Here is an 18,562-nt window from a genome sequence, read left to right on the forward strand (position 1 = left end):
AGTAATTAGTTGAGTTAAATATTATAATACCCTTGAAGTAATAATTTCTATGCTTGAAATCTTTCCATATTACCGTACTGATGTAAATATGTATGTAAATACTCTATACTACTTGGAAAATTATAATGGGTTCCAAACTTTAAAAATACTGTTGGAGGTGAAGATGTGGATTCCAAACTTTAACAGTAAGTAGCGGTGTTGTTTATAACTAACTGATGACAATAGTAATACTATAATTGGTGCCCCTGAGATCACTATATAATTCAAATTTTGTTTAGTTAAAATTTTAAACTTACGTCCTTATTCACTACATCTGAGTAAGTTTTACTGGGTTTAGTCTTATAGATACAGGCTTTGTACAATAAAAAATGTATTTTTGTAGCATTTCGGCACCGTAAACGGTATTTTCCTCAAACAGACTTTCCTTCTGAGAATCGTAGGATTTCCTTCACTTTCGCATACAGAACAGAAGGTAGGTAAGCACACGTGCAGAAGAGAATATGTGAAAACGAGGACATCTGCATAAAAACACACACATAAACGAGCAAGCCTACATAAGAGAAAATAGATAAGCACACGTGCAGAAGAGAGTATGTGAAAACGAGCATACCTACATAAAAGCGAACACATAAACGCGCAAGCTTACAGAAGAGAAAGTAGATAAACACACGTGCTGAAGAGAAAGTGCGAAAACGAGAACACCTGAATAAAACTATACACGTAGACGGACAATCCTACAGAAGAGAAGTAGATAAATAGTGCAAAGAAGCATGTGTGCAAGAGGACATCTGCAGAAGAGCACAGGAGTAGACGAAAGAATCCTACAGAAGACAATAAGATGAGAATATCTGCGAAGATCACATATATAGACAAAACTTTCAACGGAAGTGAAAGGAGATGACAATTCCTGCAGAAGAGCACAGCTGTGGTCGACAATGTTGTATAGAAGAGAAATCCTTGAGAATGCCTGCAAAATAATAATAATAATAATAATAATAATAATAATAATAATAATAATAATAATAATAATAATAATAATAATAACCCGTGTAAACGAAAATTTCTAGAAAAGAGAAAGCAGATGAGAAGACTTGCAGAATAGTAAAAATGTAAAAGAGAAACTTCGATAAAAGAGAAAGCAGATGAGAATTCTTGAAGAAGAACACACGTAAAGTCGAGAGAGTAATATACAAGACAAAGAAGAGAACACCTGCAGAAGAACCCGCGTGTAGACAAGAATTTCTACGGGTAAGAAACAGCAGGAGCAGGTATGAGATAATGCTACATGTAGAAGTATACATGCAGACAAATACGCCTACAAAAGGGAGAAGAAATGAAAGAAGAAAAGCAAATATAGATGAAAGGATCTCAGTAATGTATTGTAAAATTGCCTTATTAGGTACAAGGTAGAGCAATTACACGGAATCGGTTTTCTCCCCCAACCAATTTTATTATGAAACTTCCTGTTATAAAAAAGTATAATAGAGTTCCACTAAAATATATAGAAAATTATCTAACAAGGAAGGGTCACGCAGTGGCTCCGCTGAGATCCGAACGAGACAATTGTGTTTGCATTTGATATGTTATAACTAGATGAATCCCAAAGTTATACGCGCCACCGGGCGGAATATCGTGAGTTACAACATATTTTGTAAGAACTAATAAAAAAAAAAAAAATAAAAAAAAAACTGGAAGAATAGTTTGAACCGAGTCATTTGTTGGGAAACGGTTGGGTAAGTGGAAAACGCGGCCAACACGTAGCCAATCATTTTCAACGACAAACTTTTTGGGGTAAAAAAAAAAAAAAACTTTGTCCCAGGGTCCCAGACGGGATCCAACTCAAAATTTTCAAATGGCAAGGGGGGTTAAGTGGCACATCATTTGAAAGCTGTTGTAAAATGAAAGAAAATGCAGCAAGTCTCGACTCTTTACAACAAACCTGTGCAAAATGATGACGGGTCAAAGTGTAAACAAAAATAATTGAAAACTCTATGGTCACCCCTATAAATAGGAAACAGTGAGACAAATGTGAAAACAGAAAAGGATGTGTGGCATTATTTTCAAAGTACAACGATTTAAGTGAAAACGTCTTGTCCCAGGGTCCCCACATGGTCCGAGGTGGGGCTCAACTAAAAAATTTCAAATGGCAAGAGAGGTAGGACCAAGGATGTTATAAAATAGAGGATCTGCCCATACAACAAAATCATAAAGCCATACGTCACAGCTTCGCCACACCTACTCTGCCCACTCCGCACCACTAAGATCGCAATGTTTCGAGCCCAATCAGACGTGCCGGCTCAGACGATGCTCGGTTGTTTTCTGGCTTCATTGAGTTCATATAATGAAGATACGTATGGGCAGATCCTTTATTTAATAACATCCTTGGGTAGGACATCGTTTGAAAGCTCTTGTTAAGTGAAAGAAGATGGAGCACGTTTTTACTTTATACGACAACCCTGTCCAAATTGCGGGGGGTCAAAATGTAAACAAAAGCTTAATTGAAAATCTGTGGCCACCTTGAATCCAAGATGGCCGTTTAAAACCTATAACGAAAGGATAAGCATACCAAACTGCTGAAGCGTGGAAAACAAATTTGGCATTAATGTTGATTAGTAAGTGACTAAAATATGCAAAATGTTCAAAAACGCGACATCTTGAGTTCAAAATGCCGCACTATGTATCGACCGCATATCCAGCTCACACCACTGGTGTTGGAGAAGCGAACGTTTATGGTTAATACTAGATATCCACAAAGTATCAAAGAGTATAATCTGTAATACAATATGGCTGCCAGCGTGAAAAATGAGTTTGTATATAAATATGTTATTTCTTGGAATACTGTGACCAAACCAACAAAGTTTGACGCAGATCGATGTACTGAAATGAGTTACACATGTTTAATACTACTCGCCAATCTTGCAAATGATTTTTTTTTTTTTTTTTTTTTTTTGTATATTTGGTATTGTTTGAAGTATTGCGATCAAACCAACAAATGACATACAAATGTAACCATCACGAATACGTTAAAATAGAGCCCCCAACCTACTGGTGCAGCAAGTTCTTTCTGTATGAACTACGTATGACAAAATTTAAAAAATATCCGAAGGTATTCAACTTTTGTTTAGCAGTATGAGTAGGAAGTCAGAGTTGTGTGTTCATCACATATTCGTTATATTCAAGTAAATAATGTTGAGAGAACCGTGACGAACGTACATTAAGAACAAAACATACATGTGTTGTTACCGAATGAAATAATAGTTGAAAGGATTCGAAATTCAATTGTTCTTTAGTCTTCCTATTATTTTTAAATACATAGTAGAGAAAATAGAGATTTAGATTTGTACTGTTATGAATGACATAGGTTTTAAGAGGCCAACTTTGATTCAAGGTGGCCATAGTTTTTCAATTAAGTTTTTGTTTACATTTTGACCCGCCGCAATTTTGGACAGGGTTGTCGTAGAAAGTCAAGTCTTGCTCCATCTACTTTCATTTAATAAGATCTTGCAAACGATGAGCTTCTTAACCTCTCTTGCCATTTGAAACTTTTTAATTGGACCCCACCTGAAACCCTGTGGGCATCCTGGGACAAGACGCTTTAACTTAAATTGTTGTACTTTAAAAATAATGCCACACTCCCTTTCCTATTTTCATATGTGTCTTACCGTTTCCGCTTTATAGGGGTGATCATGGACTTTTCAATTATTTTTGTTTACACTTTGACCCGTCGCCATTTTGCACAGGGTTGTCGTAGAGAGTCGAGACTTGCTGCATTTTCTTTCATTTTACAACAGCTTTCAAACGATGTGCCACTTAAGCCCCCTTGCCATTTAAAAGAAAAATGAGTTGGACCCCGTCTGGGACCCTGCGAGGATCCTGGGGCAAATTTTTCTATCCGAAAAAGTGTGTCCTTGAAAATGATGGGATACGTATTGTCTGAGTTTTCCATTTACCCAACGGTTTCCGAACAAATGACTCGGTTCGAACTATTCTGCCAGCTTTGTAGATGTTATATTACAAAATATGTTGTAACTCACGATATTTCCGCCCGGTGGCACGTATAACTTTGGGATTCGTCCAGTTATAACATATCAAATGCAAACACAATTGTCTCGTTCGGATCTCAGTGGAGCCACTGCGTGACCCTTCCTTGTAAGTAATTAGGGTAAGTAAGGTATCCCAAAGCCTAAACAGTCAAGGGAAGAATTCTCACAAAGGTCCAGGAAAGCTGAATGAGGTGAGTTAGGATTCTCAGTGTTCCACAGCAACCGAAGATTGGAGTCTCGTAAAGCTCCACAGCAAGCTAGGTGGAAAGGAACACAACAAAGCTCCACAGCAAGCTATCTGGTATGTGGTTAGGAATCTCTCAGAGTATCACAGCAAGCTAAGAGATGGGTTAAGTTCGCAACAGACGTCCACAGCAAGCTAAATGGTCAGGAGGCCTTAGAGTTCCAGGTAAGCTAGAAGACTTGGGTTAGGTTAGGTTCTCTCAGAGGTCCAGAGCAAGCTATGAGAAGGGTATTGATCAGCCGAAAATTATGTCGGTTATAATGAATCATGGGATTTTATAGCTCCTCCTAGGTAACAGTAGCGCTGGTGTTCTTCTTCCATCACATGATCAGTGGTGACGATGATTCCTGTCGTCTGCTTGGTGTAGTAGCTGGTAGTAAAACACATGTATAGTTTACAATTAGAAACACAGGTTGGTGTTTATAAATAGAACCATTTGCGGGATACTACAGTATATAGGGTAAGATCCATCCCTAGATTTACAAGGTTGAGGAGATAAACAGCTTGAGGAAGAGACTGTTACGATGACGAAACGTTACAACAATTATGTTATCTGTTAGCGATAATGATATATTCTTAGAATATAAGTGTGTGTACAACAAATTTTCTTGTTTTACATATTACCAGAACAGAAAATATAGTTCAGACAGCACTTGAAGCAGAATTCAATGGTTGCACAGTGATCACAATAGCGCATCGACTACATACTGTTATGACCTGTGATAGAGTCTTAGTCATGGAGAATGGATCTGTTGTGGTAAGTTATTACTTTAAGCTTCTAAATTCCTATTTTATTTGGTGTTTGCCCCTGAAGCTTAGCTAGTGGATACAGAACCGAAGGATAAACTAATCAACTTAATGTATATAGGCCTAAGATCGATAATTCTGAGGGACAGTGTTTATACCATTTCCTAGTCAATTGATTTTACAGTTATAGCTGAAATTATGATTTATTGGAATGTTTGAAGTGTAGTTTAATGGTCAAATCATCGAAAGTGGGACGAATTGTATGAAGAGAAAAATATTTTAGTTTCTACGTATTTCCTTTTATCTAATATAGGCTTTTATTTCTTTTTTAAAAAATAACAGATTTCATTTTAAAAGTTCTGTGTACACATCTATAAGAGCATTTGAGTTGAGTTGAGTTGATTTAGTTTTAGCGTCCCGTTCAGCAGCGAGGCTATATCAGACGTGGACCTACTGATTAACGTGGAATCCGAACCACATGAGCTCCCACCGGGAATCGAACCCGCGTCTCCCACGCCAAAAGCGTGTACGCTAAACGCTTAGCCACGAAAGAGCTCTATAAGAGCATTTGAATCAAAGAAACATTTATATTGTTTATCTTATTTAAATCTTTAATGAATGTTTAATTAATAACGTATTTTTTAAAACATGTACAACGATAACATCATATATATCTGGGCAGAAAGTGCTTTAATGTATGCACTTTCCCAAGAAAAGAAGAAGAAAAGAAAGAAATAGTTAACAATTATGACTTACTTGTTTATACAGATACTTAACTATGTGATCGGTGTACTTAAGAAGGAAAGCTGAATTGGAGATGGAAAATAAACGTTTCCTGTTTAAAAAAAAATGAGGTTTGATTAACTAAATGATACGAACCAGGTAAAATAAAACGAACATTAGCAATTGTTTTCGTTTTATATCATTTTGACGTCCCACTATTTGTGCTCCTTAGGCTAAAGGAGAAGATGATTAAGACAAGTGAGTGATTATGGAATAATTGGTAGATTCATAATGTGGGAAGAAATTGGAGTACCCGAGAAAACCCACGGACACGATGTTGCATACTCCAAATTTACTTAGCTGGGGATGGAACCAAGGACCCCACACACCAGAGCTGAGCGCTAAGCCACCATATTTTTCTGAGCGTATAATCTGGACAGTTTTTTCTGAAACTTTGCAACTGAATGATAGGAAGTTAAGAACACATGTCTACTGACGCTGACACTGTTGACACTAGCAATGTCAACTATCGGCAGCGTATGTTGGCTTGAAACTCGCGCTACAAGAACAAGGGTTAAAGTGGACCAGCACTCACTAGAAGTTCGTTCCGGCAGATCAGTGTTCTGTTGAAACCAAGCTCCTGTGCGACGTTTGTCTCTTAGCAACATTCCGATAATTATTTTAGTTTATTATTTCATTATTACTTTTAGATTTAAATATCTAACCATTATTAGTATGCGATATTAAAACAAATCTGGAAAAGTCTGCTCTGATAGGTTTTTTTTTCTTTCTTTCTTTTGGCAATAGGGACGTTTTCGCGTTCCGACTTTAGTTGAAAAAGCAATCGGACTAGAACCAGAAACAAATGTCTGTCCGACTAAATCGGGGAGTCTGGTAGCCTTAAGGATATATTTAATGTCGAATTTAATTGTGAAATATAACTTTGAATCATATCGTTACTTTATTTGTTGCATACAGTAATGGATAATTATTTTTTATTTAGGAATTCGATGAACCATTTGCCTTACTGCAGAGGTCCAATGGGTATTTTCGAAGACTAGTGAGTCAAACAGGAGATGAAATATCCAGTATATTAAGTCAATTAGCTACTCAGGTAAGACTAGTATTAATTATAGCCGTTACTTACTGACTCTGCATATATTAATTACTTATTATATTTTCTAGAAATAAATTGTAGATGCCATTATAGAGCATTTGTTCATCTGCAGCAATTGGTGGTAGGATTCAAGTCTTCTGTAGGATCTATGTCTTTCTGTAATTACTATTTGGAATAAGAATTCGATTTTTTGAAGGGGTGGTACGATTGAAATGTCTAACATCATAAACTTTATGTTCCTAAGAATAGACAGGGATTTCCAGTCTGACAGGAGGTGGTGTGTTGTTGTTGAAGATCGTGGGTCAAACTGAACGATAGAGAACACACAATTCCTAGTCATGTTCTTCTAACCGGTTAAACTGGAACATTTTGCCCAATTAGGTGTGAACATTAACTATGCATTTGAGCAACGAGTGACAAATGAACGCACCATACACCGTTAGCTTGTGAAATGTGCCACCAGTGACACAACATTGAAAAACAAGTCCCGGTGACACTGAACAACAACCTTTGATTAGTTCCTCAGAAACACTGTGAAAGTAGACCCTCGGGAGAGTGTTGAGCAAATGTTCATGTTGCACAAGAATTAAACGTGGATCGCATTATCAGTTCCACATCATCTTTAGAGTTCAACAACAGGGAAGTTACATCGATTATGGCAGTAAAATTGGCTTTTCATTCCCCTGCCCCGTCGGAAAATCATTTCCGGCTTTGAAGTCTCCAGTTTATTTTACTTCGAAGGAAGAAATACTGATATTAAATACAAATATTACAAGAAAAAGTTGCCCTTGTATATTCATGCATTTGGTAAACGCTGAAAAATTTTACTTTTCTTGCTGTGTTCATCACAAAGAATCCAATGTTGCTAACATTACTCAACCTGTTTCTTGAATTGAAATTTCTCAATCGATTCTGTAAATAAAATTAAATTCCTGTACTACCCCCTCGACTAAAGGTCATGTACGAATTAATGAAAGTGAAGTATAAAATAACTATAAAAATAAAAGTTAAACTAATTTCTCTTGTGAGTGCTGCATGAGTTGATACTAACCAACAAGGATTGCAGTTAAAGTGGAATCTGTCTGGAGTCGTGCAGTTCTCTGAGTCTAGGTCTACAGATCCGAGCCCCGTGAATGGACTGGGAAGGTTTCTGCACCGAATTATCACTTTTTCGGCAATCGGAAATGGTCAGAACAGTGGTTACGTTTTTGGTTACAGGACAGTGGTATCCTAAACCACTTTTCCACCCGCAGATAATGTTAATGTTGGTAATGATGGTGGTGGCGATCTATCATATCTTTCTTCGTCAAGGCAAAACTAGCATTGCGAATTGTTGCAGTGCTGAACACTATGAAATCCTTCGCAAACTTGTTCACACACAAAAAATCGTTGTCAACAGACATAGTGTATTGCACAAAAATGTGTGCTCATAATTATGTGCTGAAAAGCGGTGCACACTTCCTTGAACTTTAGTGTGAAATCCTTCCTGACCACCGTATAACCCAGACGTCCCTCTATATATCTTTGTTCACGCTTGACTCTAGCCATAGGAACTAAATACACGTTTCTGATTGGTTTCAGTTTGCGATTGTCCAAACCTTCTACGCATGTATTGTGATTATAGTAATAGAAGTTGTCACTTTGTGTGTTGATAAAAATATAATTACGTTTGGGTTACATTTCGTAAGAACATGAGCCACATTTTTTATGCGCTACCCTTAGTTGGTCTCAAGGGAATAGATGAGATACGAAGTTGGACCACCCCAACCCGAGTGTGACGTAATGTCGCGTTGTATTATCATGGGGGTAAAAGTGGGACAAAACGAGCCCTACGGAGCTTCTTGAACCCACTCCAAAAGCGATTGCCGTTACTATCCCGTTACACTAGGACGCTCGGCCACGAGGACCGACAGCAACAGGTGTTTGATTTCTGCTATATGTAAGCTACGTGTAGAGAAACGGATAACTTCAATCAATCAGAATCGCGTGTTTAACTGCTATGGCTAGAGTCAAGCGTGGTTAAAAATATGCCACCTCTCTTTAACAACTACCACTTCTTCCACCATTTTATCGCTTCTTATTCTCCAAAACCACTAGTAACAATTAAATAGGTGCCTCGGACATAATTCATGTAGGCTACAAATATGAAACTTGTCTTATGTGTACCTCACAACGAGGATTTTTGAAAGGGAATACTAAATTGTCTATAAGTAAAAGACATAAATCAGGAAACAGAAACGTGAAAATCAGGAAAAGGTCATAATCGGGAGAGGAGTTCAGACAGTGAAAGAGGACTAGATACCCAAATGGACCGTGGAAAAAACAGTTCGGAAAAGTTAGAAATGTAGAATGAAAAAGGAAGAAGTGGATATATGAACGAGTAAATATACAGAGATATGTAAGTGTAATGTGTGGTGTATGAAGAAAAATCTTACTTGAACTAACTTCCTTCACACACACTACTACCACGAGAAGACGATGTGCACTCGAAGGCAGTCACTGCCGAACGCACCACTTCCAGTCAAGTAAAAACTTTTTTGATGACTACTAAAGACATCTTGGAAGACATTTTGGAATCGTGGACTTCAGACTTCTTTCGTTATGAAATAAAATCGATGGCTGAGATACTTTTCAACTCTGTGTAGCGTTAGATAAATTTTATTTCATCAGGGTTGGTAGAACCTAGTGATGGCAAAAGTTTGTGGCTAAACTCAGAGATTACTTATTGTACTTCTATTTTTACTGTAAAAGAGTTATTCTTATTGTTATACTGTGTATACATATTTATTGAAATATTTATATATTCATCGGCTTGGAAAATGATGTTAGACGGGCATTAAAGTTACAGAAACCTAATTATTTGAATAAGCAAAATAGATCAAATAACCATCATGCGAGAAGAGGCTAAAAATAACCGGAATTTTCTAATAAAAAGCATGGATTTTACTTTTTAACACAATTATTTTTCAAATATAACTTTAATCACCCTCAAAGTACTCTCCATTAGTACTAATGTGCTTGTCCAAACGTTCATTCCATTGTTGGAAGCATCTTGCAAATTCGGCCTCTTTGATGCCTAATAACTCGTCATTACATCGCATTTGGCTTCGTCGTCATTGTCAAAACGCTTGCATTTCAAGTCCCTTTTCATCCAACGGAACAGGAAGAACTCCGTGGGAGTCAAATCTGGCGAATAGGACGCGTGAATAAAGATAGTCGTCTGCGTTGAAGCCAAAAACTGGCAAACACTGAGAGTCCTGTGTGCGAGATGATTGTTATGATTCAGTAAAAAATCGCCGGAATTCCACAAAGTTGGACGTTTACCTCCACACTTTTGGGCAGCCATTTGAACAAATTCAAATAGAATTATTGGTTGACAATTTTGCGTTTGACGGATTAATTGTGAGTGTACGATCCCTTTGATGTCAAAAAAAGAAGAAGAAGAACAGACCGGAACTGATGTTTAATGGCCATTTCCCCACTTTTAAACCGAACAAACCATTCGTATTTGCTTTTACTGAGAGCATGTTCTTTGTAATCTGTTTGCATCATCACAACAGTTTTGATGCGTTCTTACCAAGTAAAAAACAAAACTTCACACCCGCACGTTGTTCGTGAGATTCTGGCATTTCTTCGTGTCACGAGTTCACTGCACACACACACACACACAACTGCCAGAGAAACCACACTTGTCGTTGTCGGTTCACGCCACTTGGCATACAGATTCAGAAGAGGTCCTCCCTAGCGCCTAGCGGTGCAACCTAGTACTACAAGTATAGGATGCGCAAGAGTGATTCCGGTTAGTTTTGCCCCCTCGTAACAGCGTTTGCACACGTCCCCGGCAATGCCGGATCCGGTTCCGACAATGCCGGCGATGGAGTCGGCGGCAATGTAATCAAATGGTAGCTGGCACACGCTTTCCGACCCGGCAAAAAAGCCGGTGGAACTCCCGGCTCCGGCAAATGCAGCCGGACTAGCCGCCGACATGTCGGTGCCAGCTCCGGCTCCGGTTTTGTCGGCGGCAATGTTTTATTATGCGTAGATGCACACGCAGCCGGCAAAGACGGAGCCGGCTTGTTGATAGGTTTCTTCAATCTAGCTACAGTGAGTGAGTGGCAAGGCGTTGTGTATTCTTGTTTCCTTTCCTGTATTTGGATTTTTTGTTTACTTCAGGTTTTTTGTTATTTTCTTTTTTTCACATCATATGAATATATAATGAAGAATGAAATAATAAAAATGGCTGTGAGGTACCACAGATATAGTGGCTTGCTATTTACATAAATTCTCAGCAAGGGAAATTCGGATCTTGTTTGAATTATCCAACTACGGCAACGCGGAAAGTGAGTTTCACACATGTATGTATGTATATTAATTTGTTATCTTCTACAGCTGAAACTTACTTAAACGATTTAAACAAAGGGGTCGTTGGGTTCGTTTTGATAGAGAATATGTCTTAGCATATATGAAGTCATAATTTTTAAAAAATCAACTTGGCGGAAATGAACAAAATGGAGATACGAAGAAATTATGAATCTAGGATAGTTGTCCAGTGCTTATCCTGTTAATTATGCAACCCAGTATGTACGGTATAAATATCCATCATAATCGTAGAAGTAGGCATTTTCAAGCATAACAAAGGTTGTAAATAAAATTAAAGTAAATAAAAACTACAACACAGCTAGAGAAAGAACTGAAAATGCACAAATAGAACAAGAAAATTTCTATTCTTGTGGTTGCATTCTGTTTTACCTTATAGATCGTAATAAAACTATGTACTCTGTCTTGTGTGGTATTTGTTCCATAGAACGATTGTATACTGAGTGAATAGGCAGCCGCAATGTTGCCTTTGTAGAGATTATTATTATTATTATTATTATTATTATTATTATTATTATTATTATTATTATTATTATTATTATTATTATTATTATTATTATTATTTCAAATAGCTTGATCTCAGCATGTTTCAATTTTGAGAAATTTAAATAGATGTTAAAATTACGGCAACAAAAGTGAAAAAAGAGAGAGAAACCAAAAGAAGGCCATATACCTCGTGCGCACACATCCACACACACAAAGAGCAAATATACCTTTGTGTACTAAAGAAAAGATATTTGGGGATTTAGACGTTAATGCTCCTACGTCACTTGATTGACGTAATACAATTAACCTTGTTCTTTGCATTGAGCTATTTCTCAGATATTGAACGACCCTTCCATTTATTCAAATCAGTCTGTAATATTACACGGCTCTTGCAAAAAAAAAAAAAAAAAATCAGAACAGCGCTGAATATGATTACTAATTCGTTGTACTAAGAAATCGAACGTTTGTTTAGACATGCGAAAGTAATTAATAAAAAAAATTCGAATCATATGTACGCAGCTTTTCATATAATGTATAAAACGGACTCATGTTCTCTCCTTCACGTTCAAACTCAAACTACCTTTCGCCACCGGCATTACCGGGATGTGTGTGCAAAGCAGCGCCGGCACCGACATTGCCGGATCCGGCTCCGGTTTTGCCGGCTGCGTGTGCAAAGCAGCCCCGGTTCCGGTTCCGGCATTGTCGGTGCCGGATCCGGCATTGCCTGGGACGTGTGCAAATACTCTAATTGTTTGCTGATAATTAGAACGGAATAATTATTTTGCGATAATAAAAATGAATATAAAGTGAAAACACGATAAATATTGATTAGGATGACAAACAATTGATAATTTTAAATATCTACTACGTACAAATACTTTACATACGTATATATATATATATATATATATATATATATATATATATATATATATATATATATATATATATATGATTAACATTATGTTTTCTTCTTTCAGGCTCACACAAAGCGAAGGCAGACGAAAAGAATTTCAGAAGGTAGTTAATCATGGCATGTTAATACTCCGAATTATATTTAAATATCTCTGAAGTTAATCTAATCAGAGTTAGCTCTCTGATATGTCGTCGGAAGAAGAAACAAATTCAAGAATATGAAGACGAGTTACATTGATATCTGTTGAAGGTTGCAAAATTAGGATTGTAACCAGAGAAATCTATATTAAGAGGGATATATTGTATATTACGGATTATTGTTATAGCACGAAAGGTGAAACGTCGTTTGCTTCCCGCTAAAAGTTATAGTGAAGTTTATGGGGAGTGGCCAGCTTGGTTACTCGTGGCTCGCTGAGCGCAGTAGACGGTTGGTGGTGATTGGCTACCGTCTTACCACACCCCCAGTGACGAGCAGGTTCAGGCGCGGGAAGACAACGACGTTATACCTTCTGGACTATAAGATATTTTTAAGTTTCAAGGAAAATATAGAATATCCTTTCTTCCTAGCTTCCCTAAATGAGACATAGTGTTGCCGAAGAGACGAGACAAGAAATAAGGTTCTCTTATCTCGTCTCATAAAGAATATCCGATCATGGCATTAGTATTAAAAATGATTATACTGTACGTACAATCTGTAACTGTGCCACAATTATTTTTAACTTTATCCACAACTGAATACCTCTACATTCATGAGTACGCTCTTAAGTAACATCACGTCACATTAACTTTAATATTTTAAAATTGCTATATAGCAAAACTCTCCAGAAGAAAAAAAAAAGCTATGGAAACTAATGGTAGGTATTGTGACTAGGTCCTACATTTTACTAGCAATGGGCACAAAAATTATTTTTCGTTTTCGGTTGTGGTTTCCCATTAAATCCGGTTAAGTTTTCTATTAGAAACTAGTTTCGACTTTATAAACGGTTCGGTTTTCTATCAAAAGTCGGTTTCGGTTTTAATAGCGGTTCAATTTTCTATTAAAACCGGTTTCAGCTTTAGAACGGTTCACTTTCCTATCAAAAACCAGTTCTGTTCCAAACCTGCTTTAAAAGTCGGTCACTGTTTTCTATCAAAAACTGGTTTGCTTTGGTTTAGAGAGCTCAAATGTTGGTTTTTCGGTTTGTCTATAAACAGATTTCCGTTTTTTATAGAAACTTGTTTCGCCTATTTCTAAATTTTTTGTACTAAAATTATTATAACTTTTGTAATTCCGTATAAGGTCATGCTTGTAATTGCTAAAGAGACTGACATACTAAAAATAATACAAAATTTATCATTTTTTCCTTTTATTTGTTGTTCGTAAGTGAAAGGAGATAATGAAATGCAACTTACCACAATCATAGATAATGTTATTCTACAACAGAAAATATGATCCTGAACAATTTTCAGTGTTTCTATCCATATAAACTAAAGTGTTGCTATAATAACATTTCCCCCCAAAATCTAAGTTAAAACAGCGACTAGAGAAATGAACTAAATTGCATTTGATTACGTTTCATATTGACTTGGAATCCTGCGAGGTACTTATTAAATAACATAATTGTTTAATTTTAATAACTGTATTTTAAAACTATTTTGTTTATTACAAACTAAAGCCAACTATTATTTAAAAAATAGTTCACAGGTTTCCAAAACAATATGACACGTAATCAAATGCAATTGAGTTCGTTCCTCTAGTCGAGGCCTTAATTTAGATTTTTGGGGAAATGTTATTCTGGCAACACTGTACTTTCTATGGAAGACAACAGTGAAAATTATTCAGGTTCATATTTTCTGTTGTAGAATAACATTATCTATGATTGTGGTAAGTTGCATTTCGTTATCTCCTTTCACTTATGAATAAACAAACAAAAGAAAATGGATAATTTTGTATTATTTTTAGAATTAGCAGACACTTAGGATAGAATTCGAATGATTTTCTAACTTGATGTTACAATTCTCTGATATTCATATTTTACTTGTTGTATATACCATCTTTTATCTGGTAATTAATAGTTGACTTATCAAACGTTTTTGTAAAAAATAAAAATAAATAAATTATGTGTGTTTATTTGTGAATTTATTAATTTATGTAATGATATTTTACCAATGCTGTATTCATTTATTTTTTATATATTTGTCAAAATTGTTGTACACATTAAGAAAATAAATAAATATATGTGAAAATTTTGTTTATGTCTTGTGATTAAAAATCCTGTTTTATTAAATTCTAAAAACATTTTTATTAAAAACTTTCTTTAAATCTTTAATAATTTAATGTAGAACTGGGAAACTTGATGTGGTAGACGATATAGGAGACAAGTCGTTTTAGGTATCTTGTTTCCTAGTAAAGCTATGAAATGGACATTATACTGGAAAACTATATGAAAGAATAAATCTGAAGAGTTTATAATAAGCTCTGTGTTAAAGTACGCTGGAGGTCCGTATGAAAGAATAAATCTGAAGAGTTTATAATAAGCTCTGTGTTAAAGTACGCTGGAGGTCCGTATGAAAGAATAAATCTGAAGAGTTTATAATAAGCTCTGTGTTAAAGTACGCTGGAGGTCCGTATGAAAGAATAAATCTGAAGAGTTTATAATAAGCTCTGTGTTAAACTACGCTGGAGGTCCGTATGAAAGAATAAATCTGAACAGTTTATAATAAGCTCTGTGTTAAAGCACGCTGGAGGTCCGTATGAAAGAATAAATCTGAAGAGTTTATAATAAGCTCTGTGTTAAACTACGCTGGAGGTCCGTATGAAAGAATAAATCTGAACAGTTTATAATAAGCTCTGTGTTAAAGCACGCTGGAGGTCCGTATGAAAGAATAAATCTGAACAGTTTATAATAAGCTCTGTGTTAAACTACGCTGGAGGTCCGTATGAAAGAATAAATCTGAAGAGTTTATAATAAGCTTTGTGTTAAACTACGCTGGAGGTCCGTATGAAAGAATAAATCTGAACAGTTTATAATAAGCTCTGTGTTAAACTACGCTGGAGGTCCGTATGAAAGAATAAATCTGAACAGTTTATAATAAGCTCTGTGTTAAACTACGCTGGAGGTCCGTATGAAAGAATAAATCTGAACAGTTTATAATAAGCTCTGTGTTAAAGCACGCTGGAGGTCCGTATGAAAGAATAAATCTGAACAGTTTATAATAAGCTCTGTGTTAAACTACGCTGGAGGTCCGTATGAAAGAATAAATCTGAACAGTTTATAATAAGCTCTGTGTTAAAGCACGCTGGAGGTCCGTATGAAAGAATAAATCTGAACAGTTTATAATAAGCTCTGTGTTAAACTACGCTGGAGGTCCGTATGAAAGAATAAATCTGAACAGTTTATAATAAGCTCTGTGTTAAACTACGCTGGAGGTCCGTATGAAAGAATAAATCTGAACAGTTTATAATAAGCTCTGTGTTAAAGCACGCTGGAGGTCCGTATGAAAGAATAAATCTGAACAGTTTATAATAAGCTCTGTGTTAAACTACGCTGGAGGTCCGTATGAAAGAATAAATCTGAACAGTTTATAATAAGCTCTGTGTTAAACTACGCTGGAGGTCCGTATGAAAGAATAAATCTGAACAGTTTATAATAAGCTCTGTGTTAAAGCACGCTGGAGGTCCGTATGAAAGAATAAATCTGAAGAGTTTATAATAAGCTCTGTGTTAAACTACGCTGGAGGTCCGTATGAAAGAATAAATCTGAACAGTTTATAATAAGCTCTGTGTTAAAGCACGCTGGAGGTCCGTATGAAAGAATAAATCTGAACAGTTTATAATAAGCTCTGTGTTAAACTACGCTGGAGGTCCGTATGAAAGAATAAATCTGAACAGTTTATAATAAGCTCTGTGTTAAAGCACGCTGGAGGTCCGTATGAAAGAATAAATCTGAACAGTTTATAATAAGCTCTGTGTTAAACTACGCTGGAGGTCCGTATGAAAGAATAAATCTGAAGAGTTTATAATAAGCTTTGTGTTAAACTACGCTGGAGGTCCGTATGAAAGAATAAATCTGAACAGTTTATAATAAGCTCTGTGTTAAACTACGCTGGAGGTCCGTATGAAAGAATAAATCTGAACAGTTTATAATAAGCTCTGTGTTAAACTACGCTGGAGGTCCGTATGAAAGAATAAATCTGAACAGTTTATAATAAGCTCTGTGTTAAACTACGCTGGAGGTCCGTGTTAAGAGTGGGATCACAACGTAGGTTTAGTGAAGCTTATGAAGATGATCGTGATTTTGAGTTTAACGTCCCGTTCAGCAGGGAGGTTGTATGAGACATGGACCTACTGATTAAAGTGGAATCCGAGCCACATGAGCTCTCCGGAAATCAAACCCGGGTCTTCCAAAGCATTTGAGCAGCTACAATCGACTGTTTAGCTTGCTAGTAGCTTGTATGTTCAGGTATGATTTCCAGATTAGCTGATGTATCATACTGAGATATTTCGATAAGTTTTCTAGAATCTAAACTCAAGAACATTTCCCTAACTTTTCTAGTTACGTCCGTGGGTTTTCTCCCTTTCCTCCCAAATTCTCATTCCATCAATTCTTCCATTATCATTCACTTGCCTTAATCATTCATTTCCCTTAGCCTAATGGACATAATCGAGGAACATTAAACTGAAAGATTTCTATTCAATCCTATTCTATGCTTAAAATGTCCTATTTTATTATCAACTGAAAAAAAACATTGATGTTGAATAACTTTGAGCTAGAGAAAAAAGGGAGAGTTAACACATCGACATATATTTATTGTTCGTCTGTAGTGATGATTTTAGATATCTCCCCAGGACACTTTCAATAAACAGGGGATGCAATGATATCTTTGAGTTTAACGTCCCACGCTTATACTGTATGGGCTAAGGAGACTATGATGATGAAAAATGAATGAAATGGTGGAACGAAGAAAGTGAGAGAAAACGGAGAACATCGAGAAAACTCACACGTATGGTGTTTGTCCACCGCAAAACCTACTTGAAGCGACCCGGGATCGAACCATGAACCACACCCACCAGAGGTGAACGCTCTACCACTGAGTCACCGCAGATCCAATAAACAGGGGATGAAAGTAGTAATCCGAAAATACTAACATTCCAAGTTGAACCCAATCGAACAAATGCTCCAGGGAGAACTTAACTCCGGAGAATTTCCTTCCCGAAATCTATATGCTCTTCTTTCTACATATAAATATGTAAAACCCATTATGTACAATGTCAATAGTTTACAGTGAATAGGACGCTATTTCAATACTATCTTTGAGTAGATTGTAGTATTTTTCTACTTTGAATTGACTTGGGATGATTCCATACCGGGACCAAGTACCTGGGTAAAACCTATATATCATCTGAAAGCTCTTGCCATAAGAAGTACGAAACCGTTTTCAAATCACGGGCAAAACCGCAACCTGACCCTATAAGGGGACATAACTAGAACTATAAGGGGACATGTCATTACTAGAACATGATTCGGGCAAGGGTTTGATAATATCACCTTGCACCCAGACGTACCCTTTTGGTCAGTGTTGCCAACGAATTGTAAATGCAATATGGCAGATGGTTTCTGTACCATTGGATGTATATCCATGAAACGTGGTATAAACGTCATTTGTCACTAGAGAAAATATACTGTGAATGTATTCCTCTCCTAAGGATCCCAGTTTGTCAGTGCTGCCAACCAACTGTAAACATGAAAAATTGTAAAACAGATTCCGTACTGTCAGACGTTTATACACCAACTTTGGCTGAAACATCACACGACAGTATAGCAAAATGACTTTGAGTGTGACCGTCTCTCAACCATTCTAGGTTGTCAGTGTTGCCAACCAAGTGTAAACATCATAATGTTGCAAATGGATTGCGTGCCATTGAACAAA

General features: G+C 36.5%; 1 protein-coding gene across 1 annotated transcript in view; it reads left to right on the forward strand.

The window, feature by feature from the left end:
- The window catches only part of LOC145670519 (ATP-binding cassette sub-family C member 4-like), a 195,339-nt gene extending 180,458 nt beyond the window's left edge, over nucleotides 1-14,881 (forward strand). Inside the window, exons 24-26 of the mRNA XM_081739286.1 lie at nucleotides 4,915-5,044; nucleotides 6,761-6,871; nucleotides 12,718-14,881. Of these exons, the coding sequence (XP_081595412.1) occupies nucleotides 4,915-5,044; nucleotides 6,761-6,871; nucleotides 12,718-12,765 (289 nt within the window). The 3' untranslated portion in view covers nucleotides 12,766-14,881. The remainder of the gene's footprint in view (nucleotides 1-4,914; nucleotides 5,045-6,760; nucleotides 6,872-12,717) is intronic.
- Nucleotides 14,882-18,562: the final 3,681 nt, after the last annotated feature.

The sequence above is a fragment of the Thermobia domestica genome, chromosome 14 (genome assembly GCF_964235325.1).
Source record: "Thermobia domestica chromosome 14, izTheDome1.hap1.1, whole genome shotgun sequence".
NCBI classification, from domain to species: domain Eukaryota; kingdom Metazoa; phylum Arthropoda; class Insecta; order Zygentoma; family Lepismatidae; genus Thermobia; species Thermobia domestica.